The 18236-nt window shown below is 40.3% G+C and overlaps 1 protein-coding gene across 3 annotated transcripts in view; it reads left to right on the forward strand.

Moving 5' to 3' along the window:
- The window catches only part of col8a2 (collagen type VIII alpha 2 chain), a 177573-nt gene extending 160404 nt beyond the window's left edge, over positions 1-17169 (forward strand). For all 3 annotated transcript variants that reach the window (XM_033045146.1, XM_033045147.1, XM_033045145.1), the window contains exon 3: positions 11946-17169. In XM_033045146.1, coding sequence (XP_032901037.1) covers positions 11946-13870 — 1925 coding nt within the window. In that variant the 3' untranslated portion in view covers positions 13871-17169. The remainder of the gene's footprint in view (positions 1-11945) is intronic.
- The last annotated feature ends 1067 nt before the right edge of the window (positions 17170-18236 follow it).

The following is an 18236-nucleotide window of genomic DNA, read 5'->3' on the forward strand; positions in this document are numbered from 1 at the left end:
AAAATTTACCCAGTCTTTCAAGACAGTTGGAGTCAAAAATTGAAAGCCTAATTACTAATACCCAAGAGGTTCTCATTTTTATTCTAATATTCTAATAGTCCATTATTGTGTAGGATGCTAAATTATATTTGGAATGTTTACCTACCATATGAGTAAAATAAACTGTATGGAACATAGCAATAGGCAATAAAATAAGTCTTCCAAAATTCATGCTCGTTTGTAGTTTCCATCTTTGGTGCAGTAGCAGCGACTAGTTTAAATTCTAAGCACAGATAAACAATAAATATCTGACACTTTTGCAGATCCCTCTGTTCCCATTGTTGTTTTTTATATAGCAACATTATTAAAAGCTTTGCACATACTGTTCTTATAGTTAAAATTTAACACCACTGTAGACAAAGCGTGGGAATTGCTGTAAAAAAAAGTCCAATTTTTTTGGTGATGCAACAGATTGCAGATGCTGGAATCTGGAGCAGCAAACCAGCTGCTCATCATCCTCACCACTCATCAGTCCACTAATCACTCACTGGCTCTTGTCTTCTCTTTATACTGGCTCTCTTCCCTCTCCGCTCTTAGTTCTGATGCAGAGTTCCAACCAGAAACATTGCCAACTCCATTCCCCTCAAAGATGCTGCTCCACCCGCTGAATTCCTCCAGCAGATTGTATGTTACATTTTTTGGTGATGGCTTGGATTCTTCTCTCATTCTTATGAACAGTTCAGAAAGCAGAAGAATAACAGTCTAATGTCAAAAGTGGTTAATTCTCTCAAGCCAAAAACAAGACAACTGTTACATCTAAAGACTTAGTGTTAGCAGTTGAGGGACCAAATTCTCTGTGGAACTCTCTGCAACAGAAGGTAGTTGAGGCCAGTTAATTGGCTATATTTAAGAGGGAGTTAGATGTGGCCCTTGTGGCTAAAGGGATCAGGGGGTATGGAGAGAAGGCAGGTACAGGATACTGAGTTGGATGATCAGCCATGATCATATTGAATGGCGGTGCAGGCTCGAAGGGCCGAATGGCCTACTCCTGCACCTATTTTCTATGTTTCTATCTCTTGTCAGCTTATTTACCTCAAATGAAGATGGTTCACAAAAGGAGAATGAAACACAGCATTTGTGGATCGCTTTTTACAGAAAAGATGAAAAGGGCTAAAAAAAAGCTTGAACCTGGAGCTGAATTTAAGAATGTTCCTAAATTGTAGAGCTGTCAACAATATCAGGAATATTATGGGTTGAAAAGGAACTGCAGGTGCTGGTTTATACCAAAGATAGACACAATGTGCTGAAGCAACTCAGTGGGTCAGGCAGCATCTTTGGAGAATATGGATGTGTGACGTTTCAAGTCAGGACCTTTGATCAAACTGAAAGTAAAAGGGAGGGAACTGGAGATAAGAAAAGTTGAAGATAGACACAAAATGCTTGAGTAACTCAGAGGGGCATGCAGCATCTCTGGATAGAAAGAATGGGTGACATTTATGGTTGAGATGCCTCTTCAGACTGAGAGTCAGGGGAGAGGGAGACACAGAGATAAGGAAGTGTAAAGTGTGAAAACGAAACATCAAAAGTATCAAGGAAAATGGAGGATAGAACATTGTTAGCTAGAAGTTGTCAACGAAGCATACTGAGATAACATTTAATCAGTGGGGCAGTCAGAGAACTAGGTCGGAGAACTAGGAAGGGGGAGGGATGGAGAGAGAGGGAAAGCAAGGGTTACTTGAAGTTAAAGAAGTCAATATTCATACCGCTGGGGTGTAAGCTGCCTTAGCGAAATCTCTGTGTCTCCCTCTCCCCTGACTCTCAGTCTGAAGAACTGCCTTGACCCAAAACGACACCCATTCCTTCTATCCAGAGATGCTGCCTGTCTCGCTGAATTAATTCAGCATTTTGTGTCTATCTTCGGTGTAAACCATCATCTGCAGTTCCTTCCTAAACAATAAGAATAGCCGGTTGGAAGACAGATCCCGACCTGAAACGTCACCCATCCTTTTTCACCCTCTGAATTACTTCAGAATTTTGTGTGTATCTTTAGGAATATTATTCTGCTTTTGCGCATTATGAAACCTTGGCATCTTTTCTCATGTATACACATTGCATGTGAGTAGAAACATGAAATATTGGAAGTAGAAGAAACAAGAGGGACTGAAGGAATTTTGTGTTCATAGTTGTCGGAAGCATTATATTCAGGTTGGAATATCCTGGCAGTTCACGTACCTCAGCCTCAACACCTCGCACTCCAAAATTATAGAACCCACTACAAATTTCAAAATGATACTGATATTGGAGCAACAGCAAAGTTCGACACTTCAGTTGGACAATAACCAATAAGCTTCCCAGTCAACAGTATGGTTCTTTACCAACGAGAGAATATTTTGATAAAATGTGCATTAAGGACTAATTCACTGCATCTTCTTTTAACTTCAAAGGGCTACCAAAGTTTTTCAGCAAATCTAAAGGTGAACAAAACCCAGGCTTCCAAATCATGGAATGTTTATGAATTATCTGGGTGCTGGATTGGGGCTCAAGTCAAGAAGTATATGGACTCCCAGAATCTACTGGACAACTACCAGATTCCCCATATGACTTTCAAAATCCTATATTATTTTAAACTTTAACTTTAGTTAGTACTGGATCCAGATCAAAAGTATATCGTGCAAAGCTGAATAAATGAAAATTTAGTAAAGGTTCTTGAAAGTCTATAAACCTGTTCATCCTTTGGGAGTTTAAGTTTCGTACAGGTGAGTATCCTTCAAGACACAATTTAAATATATATACCCTGATAAATATTTCACTGCAGTCTTTTAAAAGAAAATATGAGCAGCCTTCAAATCCCAGACCCTTCCCTTCTCTGACAAAGCTTTCCAGATTTTTTTTAGGAAGGTCAGACATGTTGGCAACACATCTCATTGGTGTTTCTTCCCCTGCACAAAGCCAAACCCTCAAACATGTCTCAGACGGCTAAATATGACCTATAAATAATTAATGTACATAGCAACCTCCGATGTTTGCCAATCCTTAATCATCTACACTTTTGACCCAATTTCCTAATATTTTGTAATGTCGAATTTGTCACACATATATCTTCACATTTTAAAACAAAGTAGTAAAATTTATTTCAATTCTTTCCTGCACAATGGGCACTCTAATGGCGACTGGGTTGTTTTCTGGGAATGAGGATCACATTTATTTATTTTTCTTCATTCCACATTCTCATGGACTGAAGGTTTCCAGGACCTGCCTTATCCCAGGGGATAATGATTCCAAGCAGTGTCGTATGTAACTGGGTATTTTGCCCTATGCCTGCGTATGGAATTAAAGATTTTGTAATCACTTTGTATTAGAAATATATAAAACATGTGCACAAACCCTCATTCAGGAAGTAATTCTCACATTGAATTATGTGGAGTAATCTGCCATCTAGTGGTAGCAAAGGAAACTTCTGAACATTTATTTAAGCAGGATTAAGACTTCTTTTACTGGATGTTGAAAAACAATGTAAAACATAAATCTTGTGCAGAAAGGAACTGCAGATACTGGTTTAAACTGAAGATGGGCACAAAATGCTAGAGTAAATCAGCGGGACAGGCAGCATCTCTTGAGAGAAGGAATGGGTGATGTTTCGGGTCGAGACCCTTCTTCAGACTATCAGTACTAACCATTGGTTAGCAACATATCACCAATTTGTAAAATGAGTTTGTTGTAAAAAAAAATATGAAATTCCTTGTAATCCTAGAAACAGTCTATGGGCTTCATCTTTATCTTAATTGACTCAGAAGGAATGTTCCTGAGATAGACACAAAATGTTGGAGTAACAGGGGGACAGGCAGCATCTCTGGAGAGAAGGAATGGGTGACGATTTGGGTCAAAACCCTTCTTCAGAAGAAGTCTGAAGAAGGGTCTCAACCCGAAAAGTCACCCATTCCTTCTCTCCAGAGATGATGCCTGTCCCCCTGAGTTACTCCAACATTTTGTGTCTATCTTTGGTTTTAAACCAGCATCTACAGTTCCTTCCTACAGAAATCTTCCTGAGTTCCAGTTATAACCAGGACCTCTAGCCACAGGAAGGAGACCAGCATGATGCTGGAGGGGTTTCATCTGGCATTTAGGAAACTACCCATTCATTGACCAACACTCACCCACTCATCCCTCTGCGTAAATGCATGTAGTAAGTTTAAAGCCAAAGATAACATAACATATTTTCAAGTTCAGCTGCAAACTTGGAAATAATGGTCAATGGTTTCATTACTGTCACGTGTACCAGGTTCAGTGAAATACATTTTTTGCACACAGCTCAGCAAGACTATCCCCGTACATAAGCACAACCACCCCAGTTAGTGCAATATGCATAGAACAGCCCGCTGAGTCCATATTCAAGAGGCGCCATTTTAGAGTCCCAGCTGCAGTTGGCCACAAAGCCCGTTGCAGCCGTCGCCTCCATTCTGGCCGTCCCGTGATCGGATGTCCCTCTCCTCATCTGGCCCTCTTCCTCGGGCGGCACCTCCCGCAAACGACCTTGGGTGCAGAATGTAAGACCCCCCTGTTCTTTTTACTGGGCATTTTCCCATTGCTTTTACTGCATTGCCTTGCATTCTGCTCTCAAGATAAACCCAAGTCGGCTGCAAGATGTTGCCGCATCTTTTCAAGAGAAAAACTGGATGACGTTTTCAGAGGTTATGGATGTTGCAACGTATAACTAATATGCCCATGCTGTCTGCATCAAATAAGACCAGTCTAATATACATGTTGCTTTTGATGCAGGCAGTTGTGCATCAAAATTATGCAGTCTGCACGTTTCTATGATTTCACATATCACTCAGCAATAATTTCACTACTTATTTGCTATGTTTATCCTTTAATGTACCAACATTGGTTGTTAATTAGTGTTAAAGCATATTGTGCAAATTGGTAGTAGGACCAGCCAACTGTAAGGAAGGTTTTGCCTTTGCAGTCCTTGCACCTCTACCTTGCACTTCTGGAGGCAAATCAATATCCCAGTTACTTTATTCTGAGTTTGGCTTTTAACTCGCCCATATTCTCATTCCAGCCACCGCCAGATCATAGAATTGCCGAATCATTGAATAGTTTCAGTGCAGGAGGCTGACATTCAGCCCATCAGTCTGCAGCCGTACAGAACTTGGTGCATTGGTGTTGCCCAAGCTGGTAGCCAAAGGAGTAGCAGATATAGAATTATTAAATGTACAAGTGGACAAGTATATATGTATATTGCAAAAATGGTACATAGCTGATATACGACACACATTCCAATGTCAGAGCTAAATAGTATTTATTGTATGTACTATTTGAACCAGATGACTTTTGAGTGTGCTTAGGACTGCAAATGGGTCATAAATATGTTGATTTGTGTCTGATCACATGGGAGTCTTTCAACAATATTTTACTTCCACTACATGTGATTAATCAATGATGGATTTAGATTCAATGATGGCAGTACAGAAGTTGTTGTCATGCAGCTGCCAAGAGCCACTGACAAAACTGCAATGCACGAGCCAGCTCATCTCAGCCAGAGACAAGCTGAAGATGAGACGCTGGTGTTTTGTTTTGGGGCTCATCACTGGGTTCAGCAGCAGAGCCGCTGGATGGTTGCCAGCTTTATGTCAGCCACAGTGCAATCTCATTCATTTGAAAGAAGCCACCAACCTTCAGTAACAAGATATGTGTAGGTAACTGATTTGTTTTTTTTAATTTTACTTTACCTTGATGTTTGAATTAATTTCTCCTGGTTTAATTTATTAAGTACAAAAATATTTTAAGTAATGTAATTATTTAAATATTTTTAAACAGTTTGTAGATGTGTCTGGCCATCAGGGGCATTTAAAAATGGGTGAAAAGACCTTTGAAAACAATGAACTTAAGTTAAATGGTCATCAGGTCTTTCCTGGTTGTGGGCCTCAAGATGTGTCACCCGAGGCCTAGTCAAATAATAACTGCTTGCACCTGACAGAATGGCTGTAGCCAGGCCTCTTAGAGCTGTCAATGGTAAGTGCTGTGTGTGGTAGAGGTAATAGTGAGAAAGGATGGCGGATGGGAGCAAGCTATACCTGGCCCATTTGATGTTACATCCTCTCTTCAATACCATACTAACTGCTGGTCACAGGCATTCTTGGCATAAGCAGCTTAGCTGAATACCTTTATAAGGGCAGTGCAAAATATCTTGAGTATAAATGCTGCCATTATATGTTCCATAACTGCACAAAAAAAAACACTTGCCAAGCTAGAAACAAAACAAGCCAAAAAACAGGTCTGGATGTAGCTTTAAGATAATGCCATAGATTTCCTTTTCAATGAGCAGGTGGCGCCAGCACCTGACCTTTCATTATTTTTGTTTTAATTGTATGTGTTAAATGTATGTTTTTATTGTTTTAATGTGGGGGGGTGTTGGGGGAAACTTTTTCTAATCTCTTACCTCGACGAAGATGCGATTTTTTTTCCATATCGTATCTCGGTCCACACTGCGGCCTAACATTGAGGAGTTGGCGGCCTTTGCTGGAGACCAATATCGAGAGCTCCACTGCAGGAGCCTACAAGACTTTAACATCGTGGAGCCCGCGATCCCTTTGCCAGGGGTCGACCACGGAGCTCCAACTGTGGGTGCTTGCGGACTTAACATCACGGTGCCCGCAGTCACTGATCATGACCGACTTCGGGAACGTCAAGTCATGGGGGTTTCGACCTCCCCGACGCAGGAGTTTCCATTGCCCCGACACGGGAGTTTCGATCACCCCGTGCGGGGGTTTCGACCGCCAGCTGCGGGAGCTTTGATCGCCCTGACGGATGGTTCAACTGATCCGACCGCAGGAGAATAATGAGGAAGTAGATTGGACTATTTTGCCTTCCATCAGAGGAATGTGTCTTTTATGTAGTTGTGTGTCTTGTTGCTTTTTTTTTCATATGGCTGTATGGTAATTCATATATCACTGTACCTTAATTGGTTCATGTGACAATAAAAGACCTTTGAAACCTTTGAAACTTTCAATAAAGGAAACTCTGCTGATAATGAAGATTAAGCTGTAAGCTTTAAAGGACTTTGGTTAGCCCATATTTTGAGTATTGCGTGCAGTTCTGTTTGACCCATTACAGGAAAGATGTGGAGGCTTTGGAAAGGGCGAAGAGGAGGTTTACCAGAATGCTGCCTGGATTAGAGGATTTCATCTAGAGGGAGAGATTGGTTAGGCTTGAATTATTTTCTCTGGAACGTCAAAGGTTGAGGGGAGACTTGATAGAAGTATATAAAATTATGAGGTTTAGATGAGGTAGACAGTCAGAACCTTTATCTCAGTGTGGATATGTCAAACACAAGAGGGCATAGCTATAACAAGAGAGGACGAAAGTTTAATGGAGATGTGCGGAGAAAGTTTTTTACACTCCACATGGCGGAGGCTGATACGATAGTGGCGTTTAACAGGCTGTTAGATAGGCACACGAAAGCGCAGGGAATTGAGGGATAAGGATCATGTGTAGTCAGGTGACATCAGTTTAACTTGGCATCATGTTCGGCATAAACATTGTGGGCCGAAGGGCTCATTCCTTTACTGTTCTATATTATGCTGTACTTGTGTGAATTTGGCTAATGGTATAACTGTTTCCAACTTCTTTGTTTGGGTTATCTGTGAATACTAAAGATAATCAATTGAATGAAATGAGTCTTAAATACACCTAGATATTTAACCTGCATTAATTTGATCAATCAAAATACATGACATTCTCCAGCATATCACAGTTTAAAAATTAATCCTGACTTCATATTGTTGTTAGCTACAGCTTTCAATAGTGCATCCCTTTAGATCTAACTCCAAGAAGCAATGGTAACAGGGCCACAGTATGCAGCATAGCTACTTGCCCCACTCACTGTCTGGTGTTCATGCCATTTTAAACCGACATTAATGGGCCTGTCCCACTTAGGCGACTTTCTAGGTGACTGCAGGAGACTATGCAGTCACCACATGGTCGCCACATGTTCACGGGTGGTTGCCGGGGAGTCGCCTTCATGGTCGTGAGGAGTTCCCACATTCTGGGAACTAGTCGTGGCCTCATTAAGGTCGCCGCGAATTTTTCAACATGTTGAAAAATTAGCGGAGACTAGAATAAAGCTGCCATGGAGAGTAGCGAGAATTCTCATGCCGTAGGTGGGTCGCCAGGAGGTTGAATGTTCTTGAAGGTTCTTGTAGGTTGTAGCCAGTGCTGACCGGTGAATTTCATTGGCTCATTGGGGGAAAAAAAACGTAAGCAGTAGTTTTCAGAACCAAGGATGACCGACTGGTAATGTTATATGTCCGCCGAGCTTCACAGCCGTGTATCTCTGGCTTCTTAAAAGTTGCCTCCACTCCTTCTCCCCCCTTCTCCCTCCCCTCTCCCTCCTTTTTTAGAGGACTTACCGTACACTGTGCTTTCACCATCTTAATTACAGCGCCAACCTTCCTGTTCATCGTGGTGTGTGTCTGTATCACATTGGCTTTGCACCCTGTGAATTTCACTCAGACAGCGCTCCCCCCGCTTGCCCTGTCCCCTGCATAACGGGCTGGTGAAGGAAGCGATGTATGTGCGTGTGTGTGTGTGTGTGTGTGTGGGTGTGGGTGTTCCACTCTGACAGTTGCCGTTCCAGTTGCCGGTTTTTCAGGCGACTGCCGGCAACTTGACAGTCGCCGACAGTCCGCTGAAAAATCGCCTCAGTGGGACAGACCCATAAGCATTTATCCACACACTACTGATTGGAAAAGAACATTTGCTCCTCATTTACAAACGTCTTCTATAGGTCTTATGTAATGGCTTTGGGATTAACTTATGCCTGGTTAGGTAATGGGCCAATTCAACACCACACAATCCAAAACCACATAATGAACTGACAGGACCAAACTAAGTATCAAATCAGGAAGACTGGTGGTGACAGACGTTTTTGGCAGACATTCACAGAACACTACTGCACCTGAACAAGCAAACCAGATGTCTCTGGAGCACTTACAGAGTAGAGTTTCAAATTTCAAACTTGTTAATTCAATAATGCTGAAACTGAAATTAAGTGTTTAAAGAATAAAATCAATTACAAAAGATAAATTGCCCTTTTTTCTGCAGAGTTATTAACTTTTTCATTATTCCAATTTGTAATAATTTTAACTTAAAACTAATTATTCATTTGCAATAATATTCTGCAGTGATATCTTTATTTAATTAACTCCCCACACATTTTTTTGACTGTGTAATACTGTGAAATGTTGACTGTGAAAGGGACTCTAACAATGAAAGTTTTTTTCCCACTTATTTGTAACTTATTTAAATGAAATGAAATTTGTATTCCTGTAAGTTGGCCGAACCTTTGCCTTATTTCTTCAAGTAGGAGTAATGGTTATATGGCCTTGTGCAATTGAACTCTGCCATATTATGGTGGATACAGGAATAGCAAGGAATGAATTCAGAATCCACAGTGAACTATCTTCAGAAAGCCAAGAGAAGGTGACTTTTCATCTGCACTTTCAACCAGTTTTGTACTTCAACTATTTAGTAGGGTTCTTTTGTAATGATGCACAACTGTTCATTGTATTCCTGTCTTCAGGGATTTTTTTTAGGCCATTGTACAAAACTCCCTTTGGCCAATGAATTATCTTTGAGGTGTATTGCATTGAAAAAAATACAGCAGCAACTTCCACACACAAATCTTCCACGTCACCAATGGCCTGAATTTTGCAAGGAACTGCCAGAAGAACTATCCACAATTACCCCTGTAAATTTCAACACCATTGAGATTCTCCATATGGTGTGGAAGTTCCAAAGCTGTGATCAGCTGTTTGCCATTTTGTCAACTGTGCTCCTACATTGGATTAATTATAGAACTTAGCTTGGGAACAGGAAGTAGCAGGGATTCCCCCTCATTCACACTGAAGATTCCATATGAAAGGTACTGGGCCACGTTAGACGTTGCATAGGAAATGTTTTGCCATTCTTTTCATAGCTATTGAATAATGAAAACTGGTATAGAGTTATAGAACCTGGTTATTTTGAGGCAATAGGCTCACAGACTCACCCCTGAAAGCTGACTTATTATCTTCTAAGGAGTGTGATTAAATGATTTGTATTTTCGTGTTTTAATGCAGCTCTCCTGTCAATGTCATCCAAATATTTCCATCAATGGTAAGATGCACCACCTGTTAGATATATTGCAGCAAAGTTATGTCTACATTGGGAAACAGTCACAGCTGTATTGGGCATTAAGATCATTGAACATCATCTCCAGGTTTCCCTTCATGTCCTGCACTGTTAATCTGTCATCATTCATAGGTCTCCATCCTTGAATTTTCGACCTAACACTATTGTAAAGTAACCACTCTCAGCTTATCACAGAAACTGGGTAATGGCCAATTCATATGACCTAGCCAACTTTTCTCACTTTCTGAAAATAAATATTAAAAAATGATCAGAAGGCGATTTATCTTTTTGTTGCATTAATATGTTAGATGAAGGAGGTTAAGGATTTAGATCTCTAACCAGTGGTTCATTTTTTCCCACCAATTACATTAATTCAATAAAGGATGCATCATGATTTCTATAGCAAAAAGGTAGACCTGATAGGAATACCATACTTATATTTAGTTGGGACATCTCATATTATATTTAGTTTGGACATCTCATAATTCCTCTCTTCAAAATTTATAGGACTTTATTCCTTTGAGTGCAGAGGCTGAGGGATGATGTTAGAGAGATGTATAAAATCATGAGAGGAATAGATAAGGTGAATGCACAGAGTCTTTATCCCAGGATAGAAGAATCAAGAACGAGACGGCATATGTTTAAGATGAGATGGGAAAGATTTAATAGAAACCTGAGGGGTAATGTTTTCACACAGAGTAGTGGTGTATACAACAAACTGCCAGGTGAAATAGTTGCGATAACAGCATTTAAAAGACATTTGGACAAGAACATGGTGAGGAAAGGCTTAGTGGGATATGGGCTAGGCACAGACAAATGGGACTAGTTTGGATGGGGCATCTTGGTCAGTATGGACAAGTTGGAATGAGCAGCCTGTTTTCGTCCTGTATAACTCAAAGACAAGCTCTTTGAGTTTGTATGAACTCAAAATGATATTTGTACCTTTCAAGCAGGAAACTAGTGAAAATATTTGCAGCAGCAGATTAGTATGTCAATGGGTTTAATGCAAGAGCTATGTTACCTTCACATTTGTTCAAGTCATTTAACATTACTTTGTGCTAACAGCATTCTTAGAAATTAAACAATATATTTCAGTGGTTTGTGGTAGACGATGAAACTACGTGTGTTCAATTTGAATTTTTATTAAAAAAATGAATGGATCAACAACTTTTCAAAATAATAGTCAACATGTTTGTCATATTAGTGACCACCCAAAGTTATATCTCATTGTTTATTCAATTTTTGGAAGTGGAAACTGAGGAATGGTTATTAAAGCAGATGGGATCATAGAATTGAATGAGGATTAGGTTGCAAAAGGAGCACAAATATGTTGAATCTGTCCAGTTATAAATTTAGATTTCAGAGGCTGATGTTATTTTTCTTTGAGGAAAATTAGTTAATAGAAGATTTCATTGAGAGGCACAAGATCGTGACTGTCCTTGGCAGATTGAATAAAGGGAAAAAAATATCCAATTAGCAGATGATTCAATGACCCCCAGAACTTAAACATTTTTTGGCTTAAGTTCCAAGAGAGATATAAGGAAAATAATTTACTCAGAACCAGAAATACTTGCGCCATGTATGAGTGGTGAAAACAGAATCAATCCGTGCAGTCAGAGGGGAATTGGGAGAAGCATGATATTAATTGGAGGTCAAGGCAAAAGGTAGGGAGGTGGGTTGCATTGGGGTTTATAAGATAAGGTAACAATATAGACTTAATGGGCCAACTGGTCTGCTACTATGCCACAGTAATTGTATAAAGTAACTTGGTTTTGCATTTTTTATTGCAACAGAAATTCCAGTGATTCTTCCTTCGGATCTCAAGGGTGATAAAGGCGCACCAGGAAAGCCGGGACCAAGAGGACCATCTGGGCCACCGGGAGTGCATGGAAATGCAGGATATGGCAAACCAGGTTTTCCAGGTCCAACCGGACCTCCGGGGACACCAGGATTTTCACGCTTTGGAAAGCCAGGAATGCCGGGAATACCTGGTAAGCCAGGTATCATAGGGTTTCCTGGACCAAAGGGCGATGAAGGACCCAGAGGAGATCCAGGACCCCGAGGCCCAGCTGGGATTCCAGGAGAACCTGGCCCTGCGGGATTTCCTGTCCCTGGGAAGCAAGGATCCCCAGGGATTACTGGAGCCCCTGGACCTAGAGCAGAGCCTGGTGAGAAGGGAGAACCCGGTGCACCGGGGGAACGTGGTCCCAGAGGCGAGGTTGGGTACGGTAACCCGGGTATACCAGGGGCAAGAGGTAAGGAGGGGAGTCCAGGTAAATCTGGGCCCTCAGGGTTACCCGGTTTAGGAAAACCAGGAATTAATGGTTTACCTGGTGTCCATGGTGAGAAAGGCGAATCAGGACCAAGTGGAGACATTGGACATCCAGGACCACCTGGTCCTCAGGGTCCTGCAGGAAAGCCAGGATTAGATGGGATAGGGAAACCAGGTCTGAATGGGTTACCAGGTATCCCAGGATCTGTAGGTCATAAAGGTGGGCCTGGACCTCCTGGTGCTCGGGGTTTGCCTGGGGTTCCAGGGTATGCAAAACCGGGAATGAATGGATTAAAAGGTCAGCGCGGGCCTCCTGGGGCACCAGGTGCTCCAGGACCCAACGGCGAACCAGGTGTAAGTGGTTTACGTGGTGAACAAGGCCCCCAGGGTAGGCAAGGTTATCCAGGGTCTATTGGTTCCAGGGGGTTAATGGGCAAGCACGGCCCACCAGGGCCTGAAGGTAAAATTGGGCTAAATGGGCCACCAGGGCCAAAAGGAATCCGAGGGGATCAGGGATATAGTGGGTTACCTGGAAAACCTGGTGTGCCCGGGGAAAGAGGTTTACACGGATCTTCAGGAGCACCAGGTAAAATAGGTCCAAAAGGTGACTCTGGACCTGCAGGAGGTTCTGGGACACGTGGACTAACTGGTCCTGTAGGACCAAAAGGAGAATCAGGGCATGGAGGACAACCAGGACCCAGAGGTTCTTCAGGAATTCCAGGTATTCAAGGGCCTACAGGGCCCAGAGGACCAATAGGTTTACCTGGTCCCAGAGGTGAAGCAGGGCCACCAGGCTTACTAGGAGAGGGGAAAATAGGATTACCAGGTATTGCAGGTCCAGTAGGTCCAATGGGAAACCCCGGCATTCCAGGAAGAATGGGAATTCAAGGCGCACCTGGACTTCCAGGTCCAGCAGGCCTGCCCGGCATCGTCATTAATGGGGATACAACCGGTATTGCTAGCCTGCATGGTGGTGTTGATGGTGCATCAGTACCAGGAAATGGAAAGCATGGAAAACCACAATATGAAAGAGGAGAAATGTCTGCACGAGTAGCTCCAGCTTTCACTGCAATTCTCACAAAATCATTTCCACCTTCAGGCATCCCCATTAAGTTTGATAGGATTTTGTATAATGGACAACATGGTTATAATCCATCAACCGGACTATTTACGTGTCAAGTTCCAGGTGTCTACTACTTTGCTTATCACGTGCATGTGAAGGGAACCAGTATCTGGGTGGCACTGTACAAGAATAATGTGCCTGCAACATACACATATGATGAATATAAAAAAGGATACCTTGATCAAGCATCAGGGAGTGCGGTCCTGGAACTGAAAGAACATGATCAGGTGTGGATCCAGATGCCTTCAGCCCAAGCTAATGGGTTATATTCCACTGATTACATCCATTCCTCTTTCTCAGGATTCCTACTTTGCCCAACATAACGTTGATCAACTTGAATTAGTGGATTTATATATTGTGTAGTAATAAACTGTATTAAGAGGGACACTGGAAAAACATACAAGTGTTATATGTTGCTACCATGTTCCAGTATTTAAAAAAAAGCCTAGACAGCCTCTGGATGATAATCAGCATATTATAGCAACCACAAACATCAGACATTTTCCCTAATGACTGCACATTTTCAGCTTATGTTATAAGGGATTTAATGTGGAACTGTTTTTTTTATGATCAGTTAGAGGCAAAACCATTGTCAATGAAGATTGATGTGATGTTTGTGACACTTGTATTCCCTGTGCTATTTTTGAGTAATGTTCTAAGTAAGGATGCATTTCTTGTTTTTTCCCCCACATTTATACCATTGACAGAAACAAACTATCATATTACACAGTTGTACTCTAATTATTATAATCATATCTTTTTAAGTGCAATACATGATAAGTGGTGTTCCATTGTGAATTCAGACAACTGTGTATACTGACTGAGAATTAAAACATTGAGGAATGGTATAATCGGCACTGCTACTTGCTTGAATTTTAAATTTCAAATTAACTTGTAGTAACGTTATGCTGACTAAAAGGTTAATGGATAACGGATGTAGTACAAGTAAATGTTTCTTTTGTACTCATTAAGTTTTATGTATTTTGCATGATCTGAGATGTTACCAAACATCAACTTAGTTGGAATGAAAGGTAAGGAACATTGAAATGTACCAAAACAAAATAACTATCGTCAGTGTATTGGCATTGGTTTATTATTGTCACGTGTACTGATATACAATGAAAATCTTTGTTTGTTTGCTATCCAGTCAAATCATATATTTGGTGCTCAAGTCTCAGGAATGGGATTTGAATCTACAAACTTCTGACTCAGAGCTGAGAGCGCTGTTCATTGGTCAACACCCAAATCACAATGTGGTGCACCCCAACATTTCACTAACAAATCGTCAACTGAGGAGACAAAACGGGAAATCAATCTGTCATTCCTTCCAATGAACTGAGAAATTATCCCAGCTGATGTGATCTCAGAATACTTATTCACAATGAATACCCTCCTTCTAGATCATAAATTGTTATGATTTTCACATAGTGAAGACACCTCTGCGACAGATCTAGTGTAGTCACTTGGTAGACAAAAATGCTGGAGAAACTCAGCGGGTGAGGCAGCATCTATGGAGCGAAGGAAATAGGCATTGTTTCGGGTCGAGACCCTTCTTAATTTAACTCAGTTTGCTGGCAGCTAGAGCGCTGCATGTACACATGCCACTATTTTTCAAACTAGCAAAGACTGTGAAATGTTTAGTCTTTTTTTTTCAATCTCATAACACAAAGCTCGATGAAAATCCCTTATCAAAGAATTCCCGAGTTAAGAGGGAGTAGAGATCTAGTGGCACCTTGGAGCAAATGGACCATTGGATCACTATTATCTTACATGCTGGTAGATCCATTAAGGTTTAGTACATTGCTGAGATTCACAAAGTTAAGTAAGTCCTATTTGTGAACAATGACATTTGCCCACATGTTACACCAGATTATGTCATGGCGTCTGTGTTCCTGAGCTGTGAAATTTATACAACAGTAGATTTTATATTTTGCAAGGAGATTGGCATTATGAACTTTCAGGCAGCGTGGTTCATTTCATGGTTGCATTTCTGATCTTAGTAGGCTAAATTATTTTTGTTGCTAAAAATAATTCTTAGTAAATTCTCTGCAAGTAAAACTTAGTTAAAATTTATTACCACAGAATTACTTGGGATAGTTCATTTGCAAATGCCTTACCTAGGTTTTTTTTTTCTGCCCCTTCTCTGTCTGACCTGTTAATACATACACTGACAATGAAAAACATTGCATCCAAGCACATAGAATTTAAATGTCCAATTAGATTTAAAATGTAAATGCAGAATGTTTAAATATTCCAATGAGATGAATAGAAAATATGCATTCTACTGAAACGCTCAATTAGTAATGAAATTCAGAATGGGTAGCAGAAAAGTTAAATGGCTGATGAAAATTGAGTATGAAATATATTTATGATGTAATGTGATTGATTATGAATCAATAATAATGAGCATAAAAAACATTTAAAACTATTTTATGTTCTACCAGTCCTTTCCAGACATTCTGACTGAAGTATGAGTTACATTGCTTACAAAATAGTTAAGAGTAAATCAGTTCAATTTACTTTTGAACTTTTAGTTGGAGTAATTGATTATACAGAATCAAACTGATACCCTAGACAATTGGATAATGAAATGATGCCAGGAAGAATTCTGTTTATTGGATCTTACAATTATTTTTATGCATTTATGTAGATTGACTGTATGCATTACTTTGTGAAAAAGAAATTTATATTACCCTTTTAAGCAACAGAAATAAATTAAACTGCACAGCAGAGTTTGATTTTGAAGGAATGGGCTGATAATTGTCCCAGTTATTAGAACATAATTTGGAGCTAAGGTAATAACATTTATGCATTATATAGAAAATATAATGCGGAGTGATAATTTCTCCAAAATTTCAATTATAACCACAGGGCTGTAACATATTTTGTAACAGAATCCCAACCAGCTAATGAAGTTATATTTTAAAACAAAACATAAGCACTACAGCAATTGTGAAAAAGCCCAAGGTGTACATCTGTAATTTCAAAATGCACAAACAAAATTACATGAGATACCCATTATTTCAAAGATTAAAGCTTGTCAATAGCATGGAAATTTTGACCAGAATAAATTTGTTAATATTTACTGTATGAATTTGCTAATTTAGCAACATAAGACCGCAATCTAATACCTTCATTCTTCTACACCAAAGTCAACAGAGTTGTCGTCTAAAATTCAGTTATACTTTACACTTTATTGATTTATTGTTATATCAGATGCCAGAATAATAATTCCAACATGAAGAAATTGCATTAAAATGTCCAACACTATATATATATGCAACTTTAGATTATATGTATTTTTTAATGAACTGTTGTTTTCACATCAATTACATTTTGAGAAATCGTTATCCTGGACAATCCCATAATTATGTTATTGAATTGTTAATATTGATGAGAGCGAGTCATTCTCCATCTTTTTGTCTGGAGGAGAATTTCACCTTCATAGTCATCAATTTCTGATGTGGAAGACGTCTTCTTATGTAAATACTTACCTGCACTGTAATAGCATCTGGTAAAATGCACTCTTACCTGAATTGAAAGCCAGAGTCTTCTTTGAAAACTAAACTACTTGATTGTATTGATACAACATCAATAAAAGGTTTTCTGATATTACGAAAAATGACTCTTTGTTTATTTTAAATAAGGTGCTTGAAATACTGCGCCTTTCTTCCTGAAATAAATTTCTTATAAAATATATTTTATTCTGTTTTAAAGTTTATCCAAATTTTCTGTCCAAAATGCTATGAATCTGTCAGTCCAATCTAGTGATTGGAAACTATTAGATAATTTTGATTCTGCAAAAATTAACCATTAAATGATTAAAAATTCATAGTTATTAACTACAATATGTTACAACAACCATGTATACATACAATGTTTGTATCGCCAGTAGAAGATCAGGCAATTAACAGACAGGCAATCAAATGATAAAACTAAATATATTAAATCATGCGTAGAAAACTGCATTTCGTTGTCACTGCATTTCGTTGTCTCTGTACTGTACACTGCACAATGACAATAAAGTTTGAATCTGAATCTGAAAATGCTGGAGAAACTCAGCGGGTGAGGAATCTATGGAGCAAAGGAATAGGTGACTTTTCGGGTCTGATGTGGGGGTGGGGGGTTGGAAGAAGAAAGGAATGAGCGGAGACAGTAGGCTGTGGGAGAGCTGGGAAGGAGGGAGAAAGCAAGGGCTACCTGAAATTGGAGAAGTCAATGTTCATACCGCTGGGGTGTAAACTATCCAAGCGAAATATGAGGTCCCCCAATTTGCGGTGGCACTCACTATGGCCATGGAGGAGGCCCAGGACAGAAAAGTCGGATTTGGAATGGGAGGGGGAGTTGAAGTGCTGAGCCACTTCAGTTGATTAATGCGAACTGAGCGGAGGTGTTGGGCGAAGTGATCGCCAAGCCTGCGCTTGGTCTCACCGATGTAGAGCAGTTGACACCTAGAACAGCGGGTGCAATAGATGAGGTTGGATGAGGTGCAGGTGAACCTCTGCCTCACCTGGAAAGACTGCTTGGGTCTTTGGATGGAGTCGAGAGGGGAGGTAAAGCGACAAGTGTAGGGAAAGTACCAGGGGAGGGGGTGGCTTGGATGGGAAGTGACGAATTGACCAAGGAGTTATGGAGGGAGCGGTCTCTGTGGAAAGCCGAAAGGGGAGGAGATGGGAAGATGTGGCCAGT

This window comes from Amblyraja radiata, chromosome 27 (assembly GCF_010909765.2).
Source record: "Amblyraja radiata isolate CabotCenter1 chromosome 27, sAmbRad1.1.pri, whole genome shotgun sequence".
Lineage (NCBI taxonomy): Eukaryota > Metazoa > Chordata > Chondrichthyes > Rajiformes > Rajidae > Amblyraja > Amblyraja radiata.